This window comes from Lasiodiplodia theobromae (assembly GCF_012971845.1).
Source record: "Lasiodiplodia theobromae strain AM2As chromosome Unknown scaffold_5, whole genome shotgun sequence".
NCBI lineage: Eukaryota > Fungi > Ascomycota > Dothideomycetes > Botryosphaeriales > Botryosphaeriaceae > Lasiodiplodia > Lasiodiplodia theobromae.
In genome coordinates this window covers 382663-406810 of record NW_023336541.1, presented here as the reverse complement: position 1 = coordinate 406810, position 24148 = coordinate 382663, and the positions used below count along the sequence as shown (strand labels likewise).

The following is a 24148-nucleotide window of genomic DNA, read 5'->3' as shown; positions in this document are numbered from 1 at the left end:
ACTGCCGACAAGGCTGACCTCAAACGAGTCAGAAAGTGCCGAGAGCACTGTGCTGCAAGCGAGGACAATCCTGCGACTCCTCTGTGGGTATGGAGCGGGTACGGAGTTCGCCAGCTTACGTACCCAGCACGCGTCGCATGTCCACGTAAGATCGGCCGTTCAAGAAGGAAGGAGATAGCAAGTGCGTAAACGCAAAAAGGAGCCGCCCGCGCACGGATGCTCGTGGCGTCTATAGGCCACAAATGGCTGACCTCGGCGTTTGTGTGATCTCCGCCCTGCCTGGCCTCCGAGTCCAGCTTCCCTCCGAGCTCCGATTCCCCAAGTCCGCGTTTCAGCTATGCACTGTCCGCCGGTGTTGACATTGACTGGCGGAAATTCCCAGCCCGCTCGTGGATCAATCGTGACACTCGATCAGCCGCTGGCCGCGTTTCGGCAAGGGTATCCTCATGGAATGTAGCACTGTTTGATCTACGCAGGTAGGAGAGCTTGGCAATACTTTGCCTTCTATAGAGGAAACTCTTGTCGGGCTGGCTCTAGCTTAACTGTTACGGTTTATGCATAATCACCCGTGCGTCTCTTCGTCGAGACCACTAAGGCCTTGCGCTGAACTGCTGGCATTGAAAGTACGCACGCACCGTGAGGGTTTCCCTAAGAAAGATCAGCATCAGCACCATTGTTTGGACTTGTCGAGATTCTGGTGGCCTTCCATTCACCTCGTCGGCGCTTACGGTTTCTTTACTGCTTCCAACTTGCTCGAACGCGCACGGTACGTCGACCTCTCCCCTGAGACATCTAGGACGTTCCCTGTCAGTGGTGTGATACTCAGGAGAAGCGGTGGTAAGGCATCCTACACACCTCATCGGATCCAGACTTGAGCTCGGTGGAAACATGTGGGATGCCATCCAAACGTATGTGCTCTAGAGACCGTTGTAGAAGAGGTGTAGGATGGTGAGCAATGCCTTGTTGTTCCTGTTCATGGAGCTGTGTTGACAGTGACATACACAAAGCGCTTATGGTGCTACGACTCATCTGAAAGCCAAGTGTCCTACCGTGCTCACTCTGAATGTACTGTAGTGGTTCGTTATAACATTTCCGCCTTGAACACAAAGCATGATCCGTAAAGTCGAACACAGACGCTCGAACTATCCTTTAGTAGCCTTCAGTTGCGCAAAACCTCGCTTCAATCCCCTGATTCCCACCCAGATCAGCACGCCTACCCCTAGCCTAGGGTGCTACGAATCATAATACTTCTCCATGTGTGCTCGGCGGGAGACAGTGCTCTGTGTTTGCATTGGTGATTGAAGTCAATCTTCGAACACAGATGAAGGTCTGGAATTCTACAGGTGTACTTAGAAGTGCCACCAGGTATGAGTGGACCGCTCTTGGAGACGCATGTGTATTGGAGAAGGTAGTCTAGTAGAGGTTCGCTATTATGTAGTGCATCGCTATCTGAATGTTGACTGGGGATGATGCACTTGTGTTTGGGTTACTCGGCGCGATGGTTTATACGATGTGTGGGTAGCTTTTTTCCATATAGAGAAGTCGCTGCTTCGTTTCTAACCCGCCTGCAATTAAAACTTCGCCGGTACTTAAGAATGAGATACAAAACAACCATTGTTGGGAAACTAGCAGCTGGAGTCGCGAGTCTGCCTCGGAATAGCTTCTGAACGCTAATCTGCTCGCCCCCCTGCTCGCCCCCCTGCTCACCCACCACACGACTCTCGAACCTCTTCTACAAGATTAGCTCTGAAGCTGTCCACTAAGAAATTTTCGTATCTACTAAGGACGTACATTTACTCTTTTACTAATCACGCGAATGATTTGTTTTCTGGTATATGTCGAGATCCATCATCTTCTAAGTGGATGTATCGTGTGCATAATTTCACTGTCTGTTGAGCGAGTCTACCACCACGCGTTGGCTTTTGCTATCTACTGGGTAGGTAGCTTGTAGAAGAATACACTAGTGATAAAATCATGGATTATATTAAGCGAACGCGGTTCTGTCTCAACCTAAGGGGAAGAGGGACAGTGATAATATTGGTTCCAGCCGGGGGAGATATGGCAAGAGGTGATAGGTAAGTCGATAGATGTGATACGAAAGAGACAACAGGAGACTTATAGGCATGGTGATAGGTAGCACATGAGAGAAATAATTGTATTGCGACAATGGAGATGTAACCTGGCTGGACCTCCTTTTCTCGCTGCGATCCCTGCAACAAGCACGCAATACTCCTATGCCTCGCCGCTGGTTTTATCGTTGCAGGCATTTTCTTCGCTTCGCTCTGAAGGGAGCGTGAATTTTGAGGTGTTAATACTGAGGCTGGTCCATTCGTGTTGCGGCGAGGACAACGCGGGAGCTACGATAGACAAGGGCGTAGAGGTGAGGCGCAAGTGCAGCGAGGTCTTGAGAAGTGAGTAATTGAAGGTCTCCAGGGAAGAGCAAATGGAGGAACTGTACAATTAAGTGTGTGACGAGAAAAGAAAAGTGGAGGAAGGGGAAGGAAAAAGGAGGGTGAAGATAGATGAAGAGGAGTTGCAATGTGAGGCCATAAGCTTTAATCGTTGAGCTCTTGGACCCTTGGTGGCTTCCGTTTACAGTATATGGACTAGTTAAGGGTCCTGCACGCTTGTGACATGTGGTAATTGCCATTTACGTCAGATGCTTCATTTCAAAGTCGTGCATGCCAATCCTCAGGTATAAAATCTCGCCCACCGTCACTCCACCAGCCTTCCTACCCACACTCCGACACATTTCGACCTTTTGTCTGTTTGCTCACCACCTTGACAACGTCCATCAAAGATCCATGAAGGTCGAAATGGAAGAGGAGGAGCTCAGCATTGGGTCTCCGACTCATCCGCCTGAGCCAGGCAATGCAAGGGACATGGCTGTCAAGCTTGAGGACGCAGCACCATCCATATCCAACCCACAGGCAGCGCGTGTACTTAGCGACCTGGTGAGTCTACATTACCAGCAATTTCCATGATACGCCATGCTGAAGTGAGCAGATCATACCGCCAGTCAATCCATTGGCGTCCGCCCTGGACAACCCCAACATAGCTGGAGGAGGACCAGTGACGTCACCTGCTCCCATGACCTCACCTTCGACACGCCCTAGCTCCCATACACAGCAACAGCATGTCCCTGCTCCAGCTCAGCCGTCTGCTCGGGCGCCGATAACAGATATATTCACACGGCGTGTTCAGAGGGTTTCTCAATTCTTTGGGGAATTCTTGGAAACCCCCGACCGGGGACTCGAGATCTCAAGTGGCGAGTTTCGATTAGTCGTCACTTCTGCTAAGCAGCATCGAATTTGGAAATCGGTGGCGGAATGGCTCGAGAAGAAATACGCAGGACCATCAGCTTCTGGATCAAAATTCCGCGCGGAGAAGGGGGATGTGGCAATCTGGGACTATTTGCATAAAAATTTCAAGACCTCAGCCACAGCCGCTCCAAGCCAGGCCTCTTCGCAAGCAGCCAAACAATCCAATGCTGAGCAGGAATCCCCAGAGGAGCCAGTTGAGGATGGCGGTCACTGGGAGTCACAAGTAGCCAGACCAGCTAATGCAGACGGAGAAAACGAATATCAGCCAGTCAGGGAGAGCGATCGCCGGGAGTTTCAAGGATATCTGGACTGGGAGCGTAGGCACAACAACACAGCCGTCACCTTCCATGATTGGTGTCTTATCAGAAACCACACGATGCAGTATGATGAGGAGTTTGAGGAGGAGGATAAGAAGAAGAAGATGGCTGATGCACCACAAGGCACGGTCACTCGACCGCTGCCCAAAAGACGAAAAATACTGCATCAGACGAATACCCTCATTTGATGGCTGACATAAATTGGCACAATCTTACTCAACATTCACCAAATTGGTCAGCTTACAAATCCTATGGTACGTGTCATGGTCATGAGCATAAAAGACTTTATATTCTTAACATCAAGAGAGAGTCAAAAGGTTTCTTAGGAAGGGTCTTCCACTTGGTGCGTCAGGTAATCAGGGCATCGGATCTTTTTCTCCCAGAGGGAAAAAGAAAAAAAGCGAGACTGCGAGATAGGCAGTCAATCGACCATCCCTGCGAGCGGGCAAATATCGTGACCCGGTCAAAGGATTAGATAGCAATGAAAACTACCCATGCAAACAGAAGCGTGAATCTCAAATTTGGGAGCATTGCCTGTTCTGCAGCGCGACAACTGGCCTTATACTTTTTCTTCAGTCCATGGTGAAGCGGTCAGTGCATTGTGATGCAAAGTTTGGCCAAAACATCCGAAGTGCGGGAGAATTGGAACAAATCTAGCATATACACAAGAATCCTGCAGTAGAAGGCCGGCATGTATTCAATTTTACATGTATCAGACGCCCGTCTAATAAGTCCGTGCCATTGGAGCGATTGCCCAGGCGTACATTTTGAACTAACAATTATGCATTTAAGTCCAGACGATAACTTCATTTGCCTCCCCAAGTCGGGTCTCATTTTCTACAAAAATTGTGAGGGATGATTTCTTCTGGAAGGACACCTATCCTCTGTTCTAAGGCCCTGCTAAGCCTCGCGCTAGCCCACGACTCAAACACCCATCTGTATGTCTCCATGTCAAGAAAAATGGCGAGAAAATCAATACGGAGTCAAAATTGATGCGCCATTTCACAAATCACAGGGTTAAGAACGCAAAGCCAATCCATGCAATCAGAATGGCAATGGAAATCCTTAATACCTACATAAATATACACAAACGCTTTCTTTAGTCAAGCACACCATCGGTCCTGAACTTCTCGACACCCCACGGCTCGCTGGTCAGCGAAGTCAAGCCCCGTGCGGGCTCGCAGGTATCCCTGCCGCTGAGGGGGCCGGGAGCGGGGATCTTGACGCCGTTGGCGGTGTAGGTGCGGCCCTTGCCCTCGCTGGGGGTCTGGAGGCGGGCGTCCTCGGCGCCGGTGATGTGGATGGTGCTGGTGGCGTCGGCGGCGCCGCCGCCCGACGAGGCGCCCGTGGCCTTTGCGGCCTCGCGCAGGGCCTTGAGCAGCGACTTGGTCGTCTCGGCCGTCAGGTCCTCGTAAAAGTCGTCGTTGATCTGGACCATGGGGGCGTTGGCGCAGGCGCCCAGGCACTCGACCTCGGTGAAGGTGAAGAGGCCGTCCTTGGTCGTGTGGCCGTGCGTGATGCCTAGCTCCTCCTCGATGGCCTTCATGATGCTGTCGCTGTTGCGGAGCATGCAGGGCGTCTGCCAGTGACCCGTCAGTATTCCAATTGCTCTATCCCACACTTCTGAGGGGCCGTGGCGGTCTGTTGCGGGGGATCCGACGTACCGTGGTGCAGCACTGGACGTGGAAACGGCCGACGGGGTCGCGGTTGTACATGGTGTAGAAGGTGGCGACCTCGTAGACGCGCATGGGGGGCATCTCGAGAAGGCGGGCGACCTCGTTCATGACGCTGATGCTGGTGAAGCCGTGCTGGCGCTGGCCCAGGTCGAGCAGCGGCATGACGGCGGCCTTCTTGTACTGGCTGGGGTAGCGGGCGAGAACCTCCTGGATGAGCTTCTCATTCTGCTCGTTGAACTTGAAGGGTATCGACGGGTTGTTCTCGGGCGTGTCTCTGTGCTGGATTGGGCGAGATGGTCAGCGCGATGGCATTGGCGGTGGCGGTAGCTGGTGGATGTGCGGGAGAGGACGTACGACGGCGAGAGCATCGCTCCGTCGGGCCGGGGTGGTGGTGAAGGCGCGCCATTGAGGCTGGCGGGCCCTCCGCACGGCGCGGAGGCTCGATCGCAGAGCGAATGGGCTGAGCTTCGAGGCCATGGTTGCGGGGGTGGGTGGATGTGGTGGTTAAGCGCAATCTACTTTGACGTCCTCGACACCAGCCTTGGCATCCCGCCCGTCGCCCCGCCAGCCAATCACGCGCCGCCGGTTCAAAGCAGCTTTGAAATGCCTGCGCCCACGACAAGCGCCCGAACCTACAACCACCACATCCGCTATATGCACTCTCGAGTGCTGCCATTCGTTACGCCACGCATTGGACCTGCGCATCCTGCACTCGGACGCCACTTGAGCCGCACGTGCAGCCCTGCAGCCGAACTCGATCACCGCTCCTCATTCCCGGTGGACTATTCTTATCACCGCAATGGCAAGCTTCATCAAACGAGTCATTATCACTCATCATGAACGATGGCACAGCTAAGGAGTCGGTAACATGTGTGATGCCGAGGCTAGCACACTCGTATGATCTGTCGTCTATTTTTACAAATTGGGACGCAGCCGCATGCTAAGGAATTTGCGAGAAAGGAGATGCAAAAAAAGACACCATGATATCTAATGGCGCGGAACCGGCTGCAGCGCCATTTTGCTTGTGATTCAGCTCAGCACACCGCCGGGCATATCTCCGGAAGAACGGGCCTGAGCGTGGCCGTCGATAGCGCTTTGCAACACGACACCATTCCAGCTGAAGGCATCAACTTGCAGAGAACGACGATCGGTCCGACCACCCACGTTGTCCGGACACTAAATGGGGACCGGCTGTGGCTTGCCTGTGGTATCCGCGCCACAATTCTCCGGCGTTTGAGTCCTGCTCGGGAATGATCGAGTCTCACTTCTTTTACCTTTGTGCAGCGCGGAGGATCGGCTTCCCGGCGGAGGCGTCTTCCTACCATTATCAATCAGGCGCCAATGAGAAGTGATACGCGTATTCTGGCAAAGATCAACGGCTCTGCGTATTAACCGTACTCGTATGGCGGGTGCTCGGTAGCGCTGGTGCTGGAGCTGCAGCAGCTCGGTAACTAAGGGATCTGAGTGGCTCGCAGTCGGCCGTAAGTTGCTTTTGCGCCGGCAACACGCTGTCTCAAGTGCGCAGCGAATTGATGTCCCGACGGGCTAACGATGCGCCGCCGCGGATGGCGGATGATCGCTCGCTACGGGTTGCACAGCTCTGCATGGAGATCGGAAAGTCCGATAGCACCGACGGTAGAGACCGACGATCTGCAGCGTTGCGCGGCTCCCAAGGCGGTGGATCAGCCCACAGTGACGTTCGCGGAAACATCTAGCTTCGAGACGCTGGATTTCGATAGGACGTGCTGGTGCTGGTTAAGAGTCCACGAGGGAGGCAGTTCGGTGGCTGCTGACGGTTGTTGCCGGTTGCTCCCGGAGTCGCCAACTGCGAGGGCCGAGTGGCTGGCTCGGCTCGCTTGCACCTAATGTGGTCATGCTTGCGAGCCCTCTCACGCCCTTGACCACCTTCTCAGCACCTCGGGCGCGGCCTCGGTGTATCCGCCCGTCAGAACTCCGCCTGCCGCTGCGCCGTCCTCGGGAACCTCCAGCCCGCGTGCTGATCGCTGGCAAGGATTGCCATTTTCCACTGCCGAGTCATCAGCTGCTCACCTCCGTCCTGAGGCGCAGCTGTCCTTCTACCGTCCGTCATAGCCTTCGACTTCTGCTTCTTTGGGCATCGTCAGCGCCGTTTGAACTTTCTCTTGGCCAAGCCGCCAGGGTTGTTACCGGAATCTCCCACCACCGACTGCCCGACTGCACAACTCCCTCGCGGCACCACTTCCTTAGGCAGCAAGCTTTGATCTTACGGGTCCGCAGCTTCCCCTGACGCCGCACGACGGCCCTCACTTATATACCTCGCGCCACGGCGGCTGAGGCATGTTCCTGGGTGCCGTGCCTCTTCCTCCGGTCTTGCCCCATTCGGTGATCCTTGCGAGCTCGCATCCGTTCCCCAATTCGTGACCATGGTCTATACCGGAAAACCGAGTCGTGGTTGCCAAACTTGCAAGACGCGTCGAATAAGAGTAATGCACCACCTGACCCCCCGCTTTTTCCCCACTCCTACTGATTCGTTTGTAGTGTGACGAAGCCCGTCCATCGTGCGGCAACTGCAAAAAGTCGGGCAGAACTTGCCCTGGCTTCCCTGACGAATTCGACCTCATCTTTCGAAACGAGAATGCCGCTGTGGCTCGCAGGACCAAGCGGGCCGCCTCCAAGCAGAAGCCGAGCCCGTCCAATTCGACCTCATCCCCCAGGTACGCCTACCCATCTTGGATCTGCGTGGAATCATGAGGCACCACCGCTAGTAGCGCTTGGCTCGCTCTTCAATCAACACGCTCCGCCGTGACGCCTACCAACGAGCTCAGACCCTCTCGATAGCAGCAATGCTGACATTCTTGTAGTGATGACACTCCCCAAGAATCTCCAACTGACGACCAATCACCGCTCCCCATCGTGAAGCAGACCACATATCCGCCTACGCAATCCCGTAGGGTCCCCACTGATAGAACTTTGATAAATGCTCTGTTCGCTTTGCGCGGATTCGCACTCCCTCAAGGTCTTTCGTTCTCCATAGAAAACCAGGCAACTGCCTTCTTCTTCCGCAACTTCGTTCTCCTTCCCCAGCACGACGAGACTGCTCGAGGATTTTTCGAACTTATCGTGCCCTATTACAATTCGACGCCCGCTGAATCTACTTTCCACCTTGCGACCCATGCTGTATCCCTTGCAGTTCTCGGAAACTACCCTGGCCGGTCACACCTTTTGCAAGAATCCGCATCATTCTATGGGAAAGCGCTACAAAAGGCGCAGAAGGCACTCCAGGACCCGGTTCAAGCCAGGTCCGACGAGACATTGCTCACAATCATGCTGTTTGTTCTATACGAGGTATTTCAAAACCACAAAAAACGCCTTCTGCAAGTTGCTGCTGCAACATACGTTGAAGATTTCAAAAACTGTGTAATGCATATTCGTCTTTTCCCGAGTAGCATTGACTGATCCTTGCCTAGGCAATGCACGCAACCAATGAGTCCATCAGCGCATGGGCACACCATATCGACGGTGCCGTCACATTAGCCAAACTCCGTGGTCCGAAGCAACTGGAGTCTGAGTCCTCGCGAAAGCTATTCCAAGCTGTACGGGCATTGATGGTACTGGAAACCCTTCAATACTGCCTACAACCACGCGCTGACACGTGATAGTTGACAAACTCCATGCAACGGTGCAGGCCAGTCGAGGAATTTCCAGGCATTCCTGGCTGGGCTATCCAAGAAGAAAACCCTGCAAATCGTCTCACCGTCATATCCATGGGCCTCCCAGCGCTTCGATCTCGGGTCCGTGCACTGATGAACAACAAAGTCAAGGACGACAAAAAAGAGGAGGCATGGTCTTTGATAGCTGCGGCTAGAGAAGTCGATGTTGCTCTGAACCAGTGGGCTTCGTCATTGTCAGACCAATGGGCCCATAGGACCGTCGCATATCAGAACGAGGTACCAGAAGACGTCTATACTGCTGACCGCTGGGTCGGTCCAGTACACGCCTACGTAGACGTCTGGACCTCTCACATCTGGAACGACTATCGTGTCACCCGTATCTTCACTCTCTCTATCATCATGGCTTGCTGCTCAGTCATCTCGCCTGATTCCACCGACCTCTCGGTCAAGGCAATGCTTGCCAATACCCATTTCATCACCCAAGGCCTAATCGACGATTTATGCGCCAGCGTCCCTTTCCACATCAATTATGACCTCCAGCCTCGCGCTAGGGAGATTGGTCAAGACCGAGAGTGTGAGTACCCCCTCATTCCTCCACGTACTTGAATAATACTGACCCACGATCCAGCTGCCGAAGCGCTTGGCGGCTTCCTCCTTGTTTGGCACGTCTTCGTTGCCGCGAACGTCGAGTGTATCCCGGAACAGCAGCGCGAATGGCTACAGGGCCGCCTTCTACACATTGGAAAAGAGTTTGGACTATCACACGCTCAGATGCTCGGAATTGCCAAGCGACACAAGCTCATGCACGGCGACACACCGAACCTCCAATCACGGAACTTCTCCATGACGCACCCCGCCGGTCTCATCGGCTACAGCGACGTACCACCCAACATGGGCTCCATGGGTTCCGGGCAGATGTTCGCCGTGGATGCCTCGGCGAAATTGGCATACGACATGGCGGCTTCGGGGAGGAGTTGTTTCGAAGTGGATGGTGGAGGCTCAGTCACCGAGATGAGCGAATACGGACGTAATAATACCTCGACCACGTTTGTTGACAAGGTGGGCTCGCCTTTTGCTATGTCATTGCCCGCTTTCAACGGCGGAGGGGAAGTATAGTAGGTTGGGGGAAATCGAAAAAAGGACTGTGCTGACCATTAACCCCTCCTTTTTCTCCCAAATCAGGTCGTGGAAGAGGCGACTGATTGGTTCGGCGCGACGATATTCGCGTCGATGCAGCCGGGAGGTGTTGCCGTCTTGAGACATCCGCCCACGGGGGCTATCGAAATCAGCGAAGAGAAGAGTCCGAGTAGCGCCTGGTTGAATCCGCAACGCCAATAGGTATTCGGTAGTGGGATTGAGTCCTGCGCGGCGATATCGGGACGTTGGAAGGATCACGAATGCGTATCCAACGTGGCTACTTTGGGAGAACGACGACTCTGCGGCCAAGCAGTGTATCATCACCCCTGTCAAAACCGAGCAAAGAGCGGCCTTGGGGTCACATCGACTTGGCCAGCTTATGCTGCCAGCCAGGTGCTGGTCCGTATCTTGTCAAAGATCAAGGTATATATGTCCATCTGAGCCCCGATTTCACACTACGCGTTCTGGACCAGTGGCGCATTTCTATCTCAATTAGTTACGCCTACCATGGGAGAAGATTATCTCTAAGCAAAATCCCGCCTACGCGTACCCCCCGATTTAAGATCTACCATAAGATCCAACACCTGGAACAACCGCATGAGACGCCGCAACGTGCTGCGCAGGGGAAGCCACTTTGTAGGGAGATGTGATATAATGTTAGTAGTGCCGGAGAGTTTGGAGAGCAAGCCGCAATGCACATCTGTTTGCAGCTCGAGGGAAAAATGGAGGCGATACTGGTTGGTTTGGTGTTTTGGCAGGAAGGGAAGATGTACAGTACGTAAAAATCTCAACTCATGACCGTCCGCTATCGACTTGGCAAATGCATTGCATACACATGTAGGTATGATACATAATCATATTTTCTAAAAAAAAAAAAAGGAATAAAAGCTAGTTTGAAAGCTACAATCATAGTGATATAAAATGTAATGAAAGGTATCGCGGTCGAAGAGCAGCGTTATTTTTTTTTTCTCGCTCACGTAATGGGTAGTTAAAGCTACGATCCGGACGTAAATGTAGAGTTGACAGCTATACATTCAATCCAGGACAATAATTTAAAGTACTCATGCATGTTGTGCCTCAGATAAGAAGTTTATAAGACGTCATCTCTTATTTAAAAGCCCTTCTATTCTTCGAGCTCTAGCCTTGGCTATAATTTCCCGTTAATCATATCCGGACGTGGATATAAACTCCAAAATTTACCAAGAATCGACGTAGGTAGGGTATAACATTCCTGAAAAGACGTAAAAGAGGAATGTGAAGACCCTTTTACCAACGGAATGAACCGTATCATACCCATTCTTCCACCAAAAGAGCTGCAGTATCCTCTCTCGACTAGCGACTAGCGTGTTTTTTTTTTCTCGTTTCTTTATTAGATGCCTATGAACCTCTCAAAACAGCAGACACTGCGGGCTTGGCCTATCAAATCGCCATCTACATGGGCACAGTCATCCCGTGTTACAAGCCCCCGCTATTCACCACTATTGGCCTCGACAGGGAACTATGGAAGCTCGCGGCTCGGCTCGTAGGGGCCGCAGGCATGCGCTAATGCAGGTACATGGTAGCCCGGTGCTCCCGTTAGTTGTGCTGGCTGCACGCTCTGCAAGGGGTTCGAGAAACGGGCAACGTCCGTTAAGTTCGATCACCATGCTTTGAGAAAGCATCCATCAGCCTTGCTCAAGCAATCTACGAATCCGTGAAGATTAAAGTTCATGTAATCACGCAGGCGCAGACGCCATCTTTCATGCACAATATTAGAGGTTAAGATATGTTTGATATGTGTGTTGTGGTTCTCAATTCCAACAGGATTAACCTTCATGGGGTAGAAATTCCCCTACTGTAACCGTTTAAAATTCCCCCCATCCCGTTGATCATCCCACCATTTCCCAATGCAGCCGAATTCCTTTACCGTTATATTTTCCTCCGTTTCAACTATCAAGTAGTTGAGTTTATGCTAATCCATAATCATCCTTTCTTCGATCGGCCGTCATCATGCTATAAAGCTTGATATCAAATGCAAAAGAAAAAAAAGGAAAAAGAAAAGACGAGCGGACCGCGCAAAGTCCTCGGGGGAATATTGCAGTTACGCAAGGAGAAGAAGGAAAAGATTAAATCCACAGTACAAAAAAATCGCTCCGTTTCCCCACTTTCCAATTGGGTACTGAGGAGGAACTCGAGAAGAAGAAAACCGCGTGAGCGAAGGTCGGGGACGGGGTATCAAGAGTAGACGAAAAATGGAAAACCGAAACCCAGATATAGACAAGCAAATTTATCTGCCAATCTCGGGCTTCCTGGCCATGTTCACCATGGGAGGAGGTCCGTCGAGATCCGGGTACGGAAGCGGGCCGATCGGTCTCCCGTGCGTGGGACTCATCGGTCGGCCGTTGGGGCTCATTGGCCTGCCGTTTGGACTCATGGGCCTGCCGGATGGGCTCACCGGAATAGCGTTGTCTTCCGGGTAGGGAAGAGGTGTTTTTGGTGGAAGCGGAGGAGGCGAGTGCGGCATGGAGCCCTCGGTGGTCGCTGTCGCGGGCCGTGCTTCCTCACCGCTGCGCCTCGGGGTGCTTGGCGGGGGGTTGAGGGATCCGTTAGAACTACGGTAGGGCAAGTAGATCTCGCCCGAGTTGCGGCGGCGCTCCTCCTCCGGGTCGACCGGCTGAGGGTATTCGTCGGAAGAAATGACGGCGTACTTGTCGCTGCCGTCAATGGATGGGAGGCGGTTGAATCCTCCGATGCGCGGAGATGAAGGGGAAAGGAAATCGTTCGACTGAGGAGTCTGTGGGGTCTTCACGGGCAGCACGACGTCTTCGGCTGGCAGCTCGACGGCCATTGGGTTCGAGGGCGGGGTGTAGACATCGCCTCCTGGAGCAGGGGGAAGAGGCCGGTCCCACTTCGATTCGGCCGTGTATTCGGTTACTCCGGCATTTTGGGCTCTCTCCCATCGGACCTTTGCTCTGTGGATGCGTCCGAGCTTAGCGGCGGCATCCAGGTTCATACTTTGAACTTCATCCCTTGCGAGGTATCGGCGGGTGTTGGTGCTGATGTCGGCAAGACGATTCCACTCGTTCATGCCGAACTCTCCGACGCCGACTTCGACATTGAGACGGTAGTAGTTTTCCTGGTTGACTCCGCGCTTGGCCAGGTGCTCCCTGAGCATGTACTGGTGAGTGTCTTCGCAACCCTCGATCTTCGCAATCAATCGTCTCCGAGCCTCCGCAAAATCTCCCATACCGCCGCTGATGAAGCCTTCCCACCAGAGGTGCTGCTGGTTGGCAGTTCCATTGGGCCGCTTTCCGGTGCCGATGCTGATAAACACGCCGACTTCTCTTCCGGGCCATTCGCTGCGGACAGCCTCGTCCAGAATCTGGGGGGCGGGGTTGTATTTTCCGGCGCCTTCGTCGATAAAGACCGAGTGGCCGATCTGGATGGGCTTGAAGGCAAGACCGGTGGCGGAGGTTGCACGGCCGGCCTGCCAGATGGTGCATTCGAATTCAGGAGCGGGTTCCGAGCGGGAGTCGTACGACCTCAGCAGTTGGGCTTTGCCACCCTTGGGGGTTCCCTTGTAGACAGCGGTGACAGCACTGCGCGAAGGTCAGCTGATGCTCGACAAAATTATAAATCATTATACACTTACGTCTTAGTGCGGTTTTCCCTGCTGTCGTAGAGCAGGGCGTTGGGGTTGCCCCAGCGCATGGCGGCATACGGGCCGCGCATGTTGATGGGAGTCATGCCGATCTGACTGTATCGGCTAGAAGTGCTGAGACTCCGCTGCGGGCGGCCGTGGACGCTGCTTCTAGGGCTGAGAGTAGAGTGAAGATCGATGTCGGAGGCGTTAGTGTCGTCTTTGCCTTCAGCCTCATTTATGGTGTGCTCGCGCACACACTCGCGAATGGCTTCCTCGAGCTTCGAGGCCTTGAAAAGGGTGTGCCTGTAGGGAATGCCGGCAATGGTCTTGTCGGTCTCGAAAACGCGCTTGGTCATGCGGACGTAGACATCCTTGCAGGTCTCGAGGTCCAGCCTCAGGCGGCCGAGCATGATGGCGATCAAGCCGCCGGTACCGGTGCCGGCGATGAGGTCGAAGTGTTCGCATGGCTTCGGGATTTCGTGACGCTTGGGGGCCTTGCCGTGGATTTCGACATATGTGCGGTGCATGAGCTCTTGCAGCAGGATCAACATGGAGTAACCGCGGACACCGCCGCCATCTGCGATGGAAAAGTCAGTACGGCGCACATTACGCAAGCTACGGGGCGTGCGACTGACCTAGCGACAGGATGCGCAGCGGCGGGCCTTTCGTGGTGTCTTTCCGGCGCAAGCCGGTCGACTCGACGACCGAGAGGTGTTCGATAGGTTCCGGCATGGTGCTGCCGCCGACGACCTGGGACTTGGGGGCCTGGACGGGTGGTCGCGGGGTGGGCGGAGGAGGCGCGGGGGCCGGGTTTGGTGGTGTGGTGCAGGAGCGATGCAAGTGCGGCAGAGATGCAGATGCGAAAAGCACTGGGGGGCGCGGACAGGTATAAGGGTGGGCTTTGGTGCCTGTATCGGCGCGAGGGCTGTGTGTGAGTCTTTGCAGCGGGCGTAGATGGTGCCGCGCGCGCCCAACGGCTCGCTGCAGCCGGGCAAGGCCACACGGGCTACGAAATACGACGTCACTGCACCCTCATTCGTTAAAACACAGCGGCCCGTGCTCTGATCTCAGGACTCAGCCACACCTAGTCGCGCCCTCGCCTCCGAGCTTGAGCGCGCTCTCACCGCTGATTCGACCGGCGACGCCTACGATCAACAGGTTCATCCGCCCTTTGGGCCACGCTGTGTCGGCGCGCGACCTTCCCGAAGCCTGCGTCGAAGGTCGCTTGCTCGTTTGGGCGCCTCAAAACAGGTCCTGGTGTGGCGGACTGCTGTGACATGGACCTCGCGTGCAGCGCAAGACCACCACGCGCCCTCTGCACAAGGGCTGCAGCCACAGCCAAGCTCCCATCATTCACTCACCGTCGAAAGCCCTGCTCCCAACGCCTCTGAACCGCTCGGAGTGCCCGTCGCCGCCAAGCCCGGCGGGCCTGCGGCGGTTGCTGTTCGCGCGTTTGTAAGCTTAGTTGGGAGTAGGCTTGTCATCATCGCCGCCTATCGATACCTGCGATGTGCGAACCCCGCATGGCGAGCGTCGGCGACTCACGACGTGCCAGCGCGTAGCTACCGGGCCTTCTGTCCGCCCTCTGGCCTCGGTCGCCTCTCTGCTGCTGTTCAACCTTCTGAAATCCAAATTCGCCCTTTGCTTTTGTCAGCGTGTCGCCACAATGCCATTGAAGATCGGCCAAGTACGTTACCTAGGCGTGTGAGACATGCACCCCACTCTGACACTGCGTCTACAGCTGTATACGTACCCTATCAAGGCGCTGCTGCCCACGCCAACCCCGTCAACCACCATCACCAAGAATGGCTTCCAGTATGACCGTCGCTTCATGCTGCTCAAGGTCCAGGACGACGGCAGCTTCAAGAACATGCACACCGTCTACTTCCCCGAGCTGACCCTCTTCCATCCCACCATCATCTACCCAGACGGCGCCGATGAGAAGGGCAGCATCAAAGTCGATTTCCGTCCGCCCTCCGACTCAGGGAAGAAACCCGACTCGCTAGAAATCCCGCTGCAGCCCGACCAAGCCGGGCTGCCGGAAGTCGAGGTCGTAATGCACCAGAGCCCTACAAAAGCCTTTGACATGGGTTCCCCGTACAACGACTGGTTCTCGGCCTGCTTGGGTTACACGGTCAAGCTGGTCTACCTTGGCGACAACAGGCGCCAAGTGCTGATGTCGCGTTCTCCCAACGAACAGCAGCCGAAGTCGTGGCTATCTTCCATCGCGAGCAACCTCCCGCTGGTCGGCTCCGAAGAAAAGGATACCGTCACCTTCCAGGACTGTGCCGCCTACCTCGTTGTGTCCCAGTCTTCCCTGAACAACGTATCCGATCGCTTACCTGATGGAGTCGACATGGATGTGACCAAGTTCCGGCCTAACATCGTCATCGAGGGAGCTGATGAGCCGTGGGAAGAGGACTTTTGGGCCGAGCTCCAGATCGGGGATGCCACCGTGACCCTCACGCACAACTGTGTTCGCTGCTCTAGCATCAACATTGACTATGCCACTGGAAAGCCAGGTAAAGGACCAACGGGAGAGGTGTTGAAGAAGCTCCAAAAAGACCGTAGAGTCGATGTCGGATCCAAGTGGAGCCCTGTCTTTGGTAGGTATGGTTTCCCGGGCTCTAATGACGCAGGAAAGCACTTGGCCGTTGGCGATGAAGTCAAAGTTTTGAGGCGGAACAAGGAGAGGACGACATTTGGTGAGTCAACATCAGAATGACTTGGTACATAGCGACTGACCACGATCTACAGATTGGCCAGGCCTTAGCGGTAGTTAGACTAGGTATGTGGACGGCGCTGAAGATAACTTGAGCGGGCTGGTACCGCTTAACTTTCGCTACTTCTTACCACCCTACTCCAATTGTCGTTGGCTTGCAGTAGTCTCGCTCTGTTTCTTCAGCACGCTCTCCAGCATTGCTTCCAACAGCACCATCTCTGCAACCAAGTCTCTCATCCCTCTCACCTCCCGCAACGCCATATCCACCAAGCCCGGGAAAATCTCCCTCGAATCCTTGACCTTTTCCACCAACCTCTCCTCCTCCACATTACCGCCATCCTCTCCAATCTCCCAAATCTTTGCCCTCGCCACTCCCGCCAACGCCTTCTCCACCTTTTCCAGAACACCACCTAACTTCTGCCTCTCTGACTCTCCTTTCTTATCATCCTCACCATCAACACCACCCACCTCACCCACCCTCGCACACCAAACCACATCCAACACCCTCCGCCCCGCAAACTGCCTCAACGACTCCGTATCTTTCTTGTGCGCATCTAGCAGTCCTATGCACACCGTATGCGCTGCGTCTAGCGCCTCGAGCAACTCCTTAGCTGCGGTGACAAAGGCCGGTCGGCAGTAATGACGGCGCGGGTCTCCATGATGTGCTGCTGGATGGCCGCCGCTGTCACCATGATCACGATGGCGGTGGGAAGATGTGTGGTGGTGGCGGCGGCGGCTTGACGGTGGTGGCGTCATATCGCGCGAGCGCCTGCGGTCGACGCGGAGCGTGGGCGTGAGTTGGAAGCTGACTCTGTTCCCGCCCCCGTTGCTGCTGGGGCTGGTGCTGTTGGTGTTGCGCTGGTGTTGGTGTCTCTGACTGTCTGGCCGTGAGCGGACGAAGTAGTACTTGGGGCGAGGGTGTTGCATCTCTTCTTTTGTGTAGGTGGGAATGCGCTTTAGCTGCGCTGGGTGGGGACTACTCCTTAGGACACTTGACTGAGTCTTGTAGTAGGAAGTGCAAGTAGCTTATAGGCAATAAATGTTGAGCTAAATAGGATTTCTCTTGTGATAGCAATCGGGTATACGGCGTTGGATGCTCGGTGATCCGACCAGTAGCTACGACCCAAAGTTTCCCCTTGCACGTGTAATTGCCATTTTCTAAAACAACGTTTTACTCAGTTCTTCACGATTCCCCATCTCCGTGCGTATAGTACCTGTGCATAGCTTAGTAGAGAACAGAGCAAATGATTAGAGAAAGAAATATCTAGTACATGTATTTAGTTTGCGTGTCTTTCTATTACATTCAAAATTAACAATTAACAGATTGAGTAAACAATCAAACCATGGGGTGTGTATCATGTAGTTGAAGTGTTGTAGTCCCTAATTCTACCATGTGCGACAGATTGCCTGACTGGCGAACAGCAAACTTACCCAGAAAATGACATGAGTTATCATTCTCGACTTCGACTCATGAAAGAAATAAGGTGAAGTTGGAAATAGTTCCACGAAGAATGTTTTCATTCCGTGTTCATTCATGAATCTGTCCTAGCCACTGTTATTCGGACCCTTTCTAAGGATCTATGTGGACGAAAGAAAGGCCTCTGCCTATTCACGCTATATCGACGCCGAATACCCAGCTCAAAGCCACCCAAGCAAAGAAACCCGTGATAATGCCACCAACGCCTTTTTTTTTGCTTCATGCCGATATCTCCGTGACGGAGTCTGTGCGCTCGAGATTATCCGCTCCGCCCTCATGCAGTACCCCTCGGCTTAGCCTTGGCCTCCTTCTTCTCCTTGGCGGCCAGCTTCTGCTTCTTCTTCTTCTCCTCTAGCTCCTTTTCCTTCTTCCTCTTGAGGCTGGCCTGCTCCTCGGCCGTTTTGGGCACCGGCTTGAAGAAGCCCTCCAGACGACTCTGTTGCGCCGACTTGAGGTTCTTCTGCAGGCGTGCCGCACCGCTGCGCACGCGATCCTCGTTGAAACCCTTCTCCTCGACCAGGAACTTGATCAGACCATCGATATCTGGCGCCTCCCACTTGAACTCGCACTCGGGGTCGTCCGCTGAACGGACGTCAGGCTCGAGGAAGAGGAGACGAGCGTCCTTGTAGGGCCAATCCTCAGGCAAGGTGTACTTGCTGCTGCTCTCGAAGAACTTGACGACACCCTCGAGGTTTTTGTGGTCGCGAATAAGCTTCAGGGCGGTGCTTGGGCCAACGCCCTTGATGGGGTCGAGGTAGTCGCATCCGAGGAGAATGCAAAGATCGATGAACTGTGACAGGTCAGGATGAATCAACGCCGATTCTGCGGAAGAAATCTCATACCTGCTCCCTATCCATCTCTAGTCCCTCCAGCACCTTGTCCAAATGTATCTCCTGGATGGGCTCCTTGCGCTGCTCGCTGAAGGTGAGGTGACGCAGCAACACGGGCGAATTGAAGGTGAGCGTATCCATATCCTCCGACGCGGCGGCGTACACCTTGCCTGCCCTCGCCAGCACCGCGCACTGAGCCTCAGCCTCAGTGGGAGCAATGATGTATGGAATGCCCATGAGCTTCAGCAGGCGCTGGCACTCGGCGTTGTGCTCGCGGGTGACGCGGACGGTGCGCCTCGAGAACTTTTCGACTTCCTCAGCGGTGCCGGTCTCCTTGGCCTCCTCGTGGGCTTCTTGGGCCTCGGACTTGCGCTGGAAGCGCTTGGCGAGCTCGCCCGACTTGAGCTTGGGCGGGGCGCCGTCGAAGACGTAGAGCGGCTTGATGCCGTTGTCGACCATGCGCAGCGTGCGGTAGAACATGCCCATGATGTGAGAGGTGGTCTCGCCCGTCTCGTTCATGAGCTGCTGGCCGTCGGAGCGCACGGCGATCAGGAAGCTGTAGATGCTCATGGACGCATCGATGGCGACTTTGCGGCCGAACTGGTTCTTGATCTCGCCCGTCTTGACTGCGCCGGGGCAATTGTCGTTGATGATCGGGAAGAGGTTTTTGATACCCATCTTTGCGGCTTGTCGGAGGCGACGGGCTCTGCGAAACGGCGTTGTGTGGCGGACAATGGGCGTGGTGAGAGAGTTGCGCGGGCGACGTCGCGAGGATGACGCCTGCTAGGCAGAAAGCGCGTCTCGCTCGTTCAACGCGCGTTTCGGGGCTAGCGCGGTTTGTCGCGCCAGCCCTACGTCACGGTCGTTGCTCGGCCCGTATCAGCCCGTGCCGTGCATGAGGTCTGATGTGCTCGGCCTGATCGCGCCCTGGGATCGAGCGGGCCAGGCCGCCGCGAGACATCCTTTCTCTTGCAGCACAAGCGACGGGAAAGGCAGGCGTGTGTTCCCGACAGCCCTGCGAAGTATTCCCGCGCGTTGCGCTCGCGGACGCCTGCCGATTCCGAGGCCGCCCTACGACAAGATGTCCCTGCGCCGCGAGCCTCGGCGCGGAGTCGGCTGCACACGCCTGATTGGTGTGGGGTTGCCGACCCGCCATATCATCGCCGTGTCGGCCCTCATTACATATTAGCAAAGAGCTGCCTCTTTGCTCTCCTCTTCCTGCTCGCTACCCGTTTTTCTTTGATCGTGTGATTGCGCCATGTTCAGACCCGTCGCCCGTCATGCCGCAAGGCAATTGAGCGCCTCTGCGCGCGCTGCGCCGCTCGCCCGTCGCCAGCTTCACGGCTTCGATTACAAGGACCCATTGGGTGCCAGCAATCTGTTTACGGACGAGGAGCTCGCTATAGCTGAGACGGCCGAGTCGTATTGCCAAGAGCGCATGCTGCCCCGCGTGCTAGGTCTGCATTGACCCGAGGTTTTGGCAGACGGTGTGCTGATTGCGGAACAGAGGCCTACCGCAACGAAGACTACGACAAGAAGATCCTGGAGGAGATGGGCGAGCTTGGCCTGTTGGGGGCGACCATACAGGGTTACGGATGTGCCGGCGTCAGCAGCGTCGCGTCGGGTCTCATTACCCGCGCCGTCGAACGCGTGGACTCGGGATACAGATCCGGCATGTCGGTGCAGAGCTCGCTCGTTATGGGCGGCATCGAGGAGTTTGGAACACAGGAGCAGAAGGACAAGTTCTTGCCGGGCATGGCCAAGGGCAAGATCCTGGGATGTTTCGGTCTGACAGAGCCCAACCATGGCTCCGACCCTGGCTCCATGGAGACCACGGCCAAGCCACACCCTACCAAGAAGGGATATTTCTCGATCTCCGGCGCCAAAACGTGGATCACCAATTCTCCTATTTCTGACGTGATGCTCGTCTGGGCTAAGCTGGAAAGCACGGGTAAGATCCGTGGATTCCTGGTTGAGCGCTCTCAATGCCCTCCCGGCACCCTGGAGACGCCTAAGATTAGCAACAAGAATGGCTTGAGGGCGTCAATCACCGGCATGATTCAGCTCGATGAATGCCCTGTCCCCGAAGCCAACATGTTCCCCGACATCGAGGGATTGAAGGGTCCGTTTAGCTGCCTCAACTCGGCGAGATACGGAATTGCCTGGGGGACCATGGGCGCGCTGGAAGACTGCATTGAGAGAGCCCGGACGTATGCGCTTGAGAGAAAACAGTTCAAGGGCAACCCGCTCGCCAAGTACCAGCTGGTGCAGAAGAAGCTCGCCGACGCCACCACCGATGCGGCGTACGGCATTTTGGCTTCTGCTCAGGTCGGTCGCCTCAAGGATGAGGGCAAGGCAACACCGGAGATGATCTCCATGATCAAGAGACAGAACTGTGACCGGGCTCTCGTCAACGCTAGGATGTATGCCGGCTCGACCCCTTTTGTCCAGAGTCGATCTGCTGACATGACGCTAGATTGCAAGAGATCTTCGGTGGCAACGCCGTCAGCGACGAGTACCACATCGGCCGCCATGTTGCGAACCTTTTCGTGACACAGACGTACGAGGGCCAGAGCGACATTCACGGTGAGTTGCCTGTACGGCGGATATAGACGAGCATCCACTGACATTGATACCCCCCCAGCCCTCATTCTTGGACGGGCCATCACCGGCGTCCAAGCCTTCGTGTAGATTGGGAATCCCATTGCTTTTCCGGGGAAGAGGATAAGCCACGGGCGCTGCCTGTGTTACAGCCACGCAATAGCGCCCTCAGATCAGAAAGTGGGTACATAGCCGAGCAAAACAGCGCAAAACTTGAAAATGTCTCGGTAGCTGTGCGGTTGACGGATGCCAACGCCCGCGGTTGGCCGAGTCGAGTTCGTATCTGCAATGCTCAAACAGTGTGAGGTTTCAAGTAGCATAAGAGAAAGCTTCAGCCGTTCGCCGTTTCGGAAAGGTCCCGGTTGTTCCTTTTCTCACGCGTGCTTTTGCGAGAGACCAGGAAGATCAACTGGCGACGGCCGCCCGAGCGAGTAGGTCACACAGAGAAAACAAAGCTCGAGGGAACCGCGATGCGGTCGCCGAGACTGCGGGCTGCCCCTCCTCGGCCGCGTGGCTGCAAGGAGATGACAAACGCGCATGGTGCTGCAGGTCGTGACCGAGGCAGCTGATACAGGCTTCCAGGCTCCGGTGGCAGAGAGAGCAACGTTGCGCCACGGCAGGTACCCTGGGACGTAGGCAAGCAGACAAGGGCCGGGGGAGCGGGCTCTCAGGAGGTTGGACGCGTCGCAGTGTAAGGCTGCAGGTGGCGGAGAAACAGTGGTTGACGCAGGTACGTACTGCTGGGCGGGAATTCTTCAGGACGTAGCACGTGACATGCCTCTTCGCGCGCGAGGTGCGTTTGCCAGGGCGGCGTTGGTGACTCAATAGACGTGAGGTGCATGAGGCTGAGGGCGCTTCTTCCGGTTTCGTGCGCCTGCTTGCTCTGGCCGTGTGCTGCGGCGTCCTCGCCGCCGGCCGCTGGGCTGCATAAAAAGTCCATCGCCGTGGGCTCTTGCCGCGCCGCCGCCCCCTCCTACACCTGCCACTTTGCCTCCCGCTGGGCCGTCGGTCTTCCTCGCGTCGCTGTAAGTGTCAGCCCTTGGGTCTGCCGTCTCAAGTCGAGGTCGGGGATCGAGTTTTCGGCGATACGTCACTGCCGGCCACGTTCGGGCAGCAGCCACGCTCCCAGGCGCTAACCCAGGATTATATTGCCGTGCCACAGCCCACTTCCCTTTACGCTGCAATCTTCAACCCATCGCCCACCCAACTTACAACACGCACCCGACCGACTCACCCGGCTCGTCCACAACACCACACACCGCACACCATGGCTCTCAAGCGCATTAACAAGGAACTCACTGACCTCGGCCGGTACGTATTCTCCCTCGCGCTCAAAGCCGCCGCGCTCGCATGACAACTTTGCGGGTGCGGGGCTCCCAGCGACCAACACCAGCCGCCAGCCCCCAGACTCCATCGCCCGGACCCGTGTTGACAGATATCTCGCAGTGATCCTCCCTCCTCGTGCTCTGCCGGCCCCATCGGCGATGACCTGGTACGCTTTGCTCCCGCCTCACCTGCCCGACCCCCAACCCGAGCCCGCGGCTGCAGCGGCGATGCGAGCCGTCCTCACCGTCTCGAACCGCATCGAGAACCACAAGGCTGACTAGTTTGTGACAACAGTTCCACTGGCAAGCGACTATCATGGGCCCCGTAAGTTGCTCCCTACTCCTGGCGGCCGGAGGCGACGCCAAGGGGCCGAGCCTCAAACGCGCCGTCTCTTGAAGCCACATCCACCAGATCTGTTGCTGACTATGGAACCGCAGGGTGACTCTCCTTACTCCGGCGGCGTCTTCTTCCTTGCTATTCACTTCCCCACCGACTATCCCTTCAAGCCCCCGAAGGTCAACTTCACCACCCGCATCTACCACCCCAACATCAACTCCAACGGCAGCATCTGCTTGGACATCCTGAGGGACCAGTGGAGCCCGGCTTTGACCATCTCGAAGGGTACGTGATTTCATCCCGGCCATGCGCCGCCCATCTGCTGACGTCGCATCCAGTTCTGCTCTCCATCTGCTCGATGCTCACAGACCCTAACCCCGACGACCCGCTGGTCCCGGAGATCGCACACGTGTACAAGACCGACCGCGCCAGGTACGAGGCGACGGCCCGCGAGTGGACTCGAAAGTACGCCATCTAGCCGACTCTCCTGCATGGCTTTAGGTGTCCTCGGTTTTCTTTCTTCACGGCTTGCTTGCTTGGGAGGTTTAGGGTGATGGCATGGATAAGAAGTCTATAACTCCGCCAGGAACGGCCTGCTAGCGCTTATCGAAGGAGTGCTCCCCAAAATCACTCACAACTCATGTCTCCTTCTCTCCTCTTTGTTTGGGTCGAGTCGACACTTCATGATGCATATCCGGCCTTTTTGACGAAACGGGAGTATTAGGAATTCAGGGCTTCTTCCAGTTTGCATGCGAGATTCAAATTCAGAGACATTGCACGGGACGACTTTCTTCATTTCCTACCTCTCTCTCTCATGGTTTCTTCGCTGTTCATCTTTTAATAGACCGCACGTGATGCACATTCTCCTTGTTCGATCCCGAGTTCGTGGGTCTGCCTTCCGTAAGCCCCGTTTCCTTGATTACGCTTGCACTGCCTCCGTAGCCTTGCCCTAGTGACAGCCAATCATGCATAACAATCGAATACGACAGTGATATGTCCATATTTGATCCGGGAATAGAGCTTCAGATCAACGAGTGATGTAGGAAGCGTCGCGTCAAGATCCGATACCCATGACTTGCAAGGATGAAGCTCCACCATCCCAGTCGTAAGAGAAGGGAAAAGCAAATGTCG

At 55.3% G+C, this 24148-nt stretch overlaps 9 protein-coding genes across 9 annotated transcripts; 5 read left to right on the top strand and 4 right to left on the bottom strand.

Moving 5' to 3' along the window:
- Positions 1–2804: 2804 nt before the first annotated feature.
- LTHEOB_1975 (Integral membrane protein) lies at positions 2805–3828 on the top strand (the record flags this gene model as incomplete). Its single annotated transcript, XM_035510735.1, has 2 exons — positions 2805–2954; positions 3007–3828. The coding sequence occupies 2 exons, from the start codon at positions 2805–2807 to the stop codon at positions 3826–3828; spliced, it is 972 nt and encodes a 323-aa protein (XP_035364915.1).
- Positions 3829–4739: 911 nt separating this feature from the next.
- On the bottom strand, positions 4740–5793 carry LTHEOB_1974 (NADH dehydrogenase flavoprotein mitochondrial precursor; the record flags this gene model as incomplete). Its single annotated transcript, XM_035510734.1, has 3 exons — positions 4740–5219; positions 5305–5595; positions 5671–5793. The coding sequence occupies 3 exons, from the start codon at positions 5791–5793 to the stop codon at positions 4740–4742; spliced, it is 894 nt and encodes a 297-aa protein (XP_035364914.1).
- Positions 5794–7718: 1925 nt separating this feature from the next.
- LTHEOB_1973 (C6 finger domain-containing protein) lies at positions 7719–10304 on the top strand (the record flags this gene model as incomplete). Its single annotated transcript, XM_035510733.1, has 7 exons — positions 7719–7778; positions 7834–8009; positions 8157–8640; positions 8763–8903; positions 8955–9540; positions 9595–10025; positions 10149–10304. The coding sequence occupies 7 exons, from the start codon at positions 7719–7721 to the stop codon at positions 10302–10304; spliced, it is 2034 nt and encodes a 677-aa protein (XP_035364913.1).
- A 2065-nt stretch (positions 10305–12369) lies between these two features.
- LTHEOB_1972 (Patatin/Phospholipase A2-related protein) lies at positions 12370–14457 on the bottom strand (the record flags this gene model as incomplete). The annotated part of the gene is made up of 3 exons (XM_035510732.1): positions 12370–13681; positions 13735–14302; positions 14361–14457. 3 exons carry the CDS (start codon positions 14455–14457, stop codon positions 12370–12372), a joined length of 1977 nt encoding a protein of 658 aa, XP_035364912.1.
- A 934-nt stretch (positions 14458–15391) lies between these two features.
- On the top strand, positions 15392–16508 carry LTHEOB_1971 (MOSC domain-containing protein; the record flags this gene model as incomplete). Its single annotated transcript, XM_035510731.1, has 4 exons — positions 15392–15412; positions 15467–16247; positions 16365–16430; positions 16483–16508. The coding sequence occupies 4 exons, from the start codon at positions 15392–15394 to the stop codon at positions 16506–16508; spliced, it is 894 nt and encodes a 297-aa protein (XP_035364911.1).
- A 74-nt stretch (positions 16509–16582) lies between these two features.
- On the bottom strand, positions 16583–17374 carry LTHEOB_1970 (uncharacterized protein; the record flags this gene model as incomplete). The annotated part of the gene is made up of 1 exon (XM_035510730.1): positions 16583–17374. One exon carries the CDS (start codon positions 17372–17374, stop codon positions 16583–16585), a length of 792 nt encoding a protein of 263 aa, XP_035364910.1.
- Positions 17375–18198: 824 nt separating this feature from the next.
- Positions 18199–19432, bottom strand: LTHEOB_1969 (DNA repair protein; the record flags this gene model as incomplete). The annotated part of the gene is made up of 2 exons (XM_035510728.1): positions 18199–18714; positions 18767–19432. The coding sequence occupies 2 exons, from the start codon at positions 19430–19432 to the stop codon at positions 18199–18201; spliced, it is 1182 nt and encodes a 393-aa protein (XP_035364909.1).
- A 580-nt stretch (positions 19433–20012) lies between these two features.
- Positions 20013–21445, top strand: LTHEOB_1968 (Glutaryl- dehydrogenase; the record flags this gene model as incomplete). The annotated part of the gene is made up of 4 exons (XM_035510727.1): positions 20013–20211; positions 20262–21177; positions 21231–21340; positions 21399–21445. The coding sequence occupies 4 exons, from the start codon at positions 20013–20015 to the stop codon at positions 21443–21445; spliced, it is 1272 nt and encodes a 423-aa protein (XP_035364908.1).
- Positions 21446–22622: 1177 nt separating this feature from the next.
- Positions 22623–23495, top strand: LTHEOB_1967 (Ubiquitin conjugating enzyme protein; the record flags this gene model as incomplete). The annotated part of the gene is made up of 5 exons (XM_035510726.1): positions 22623–22666; positions 22802–22847; positions 22976–23005; positions 23119–23302; positions 23356–23495. 5 exons carry the CDS (start codon positions 22623–22625, stop codon positions 23493–23495), a joined length of 444 nt encoding a protein of 147 aa, XP_035364907.1.
- Positions 23496–24148: the final 653 nt, after the last annotated feature.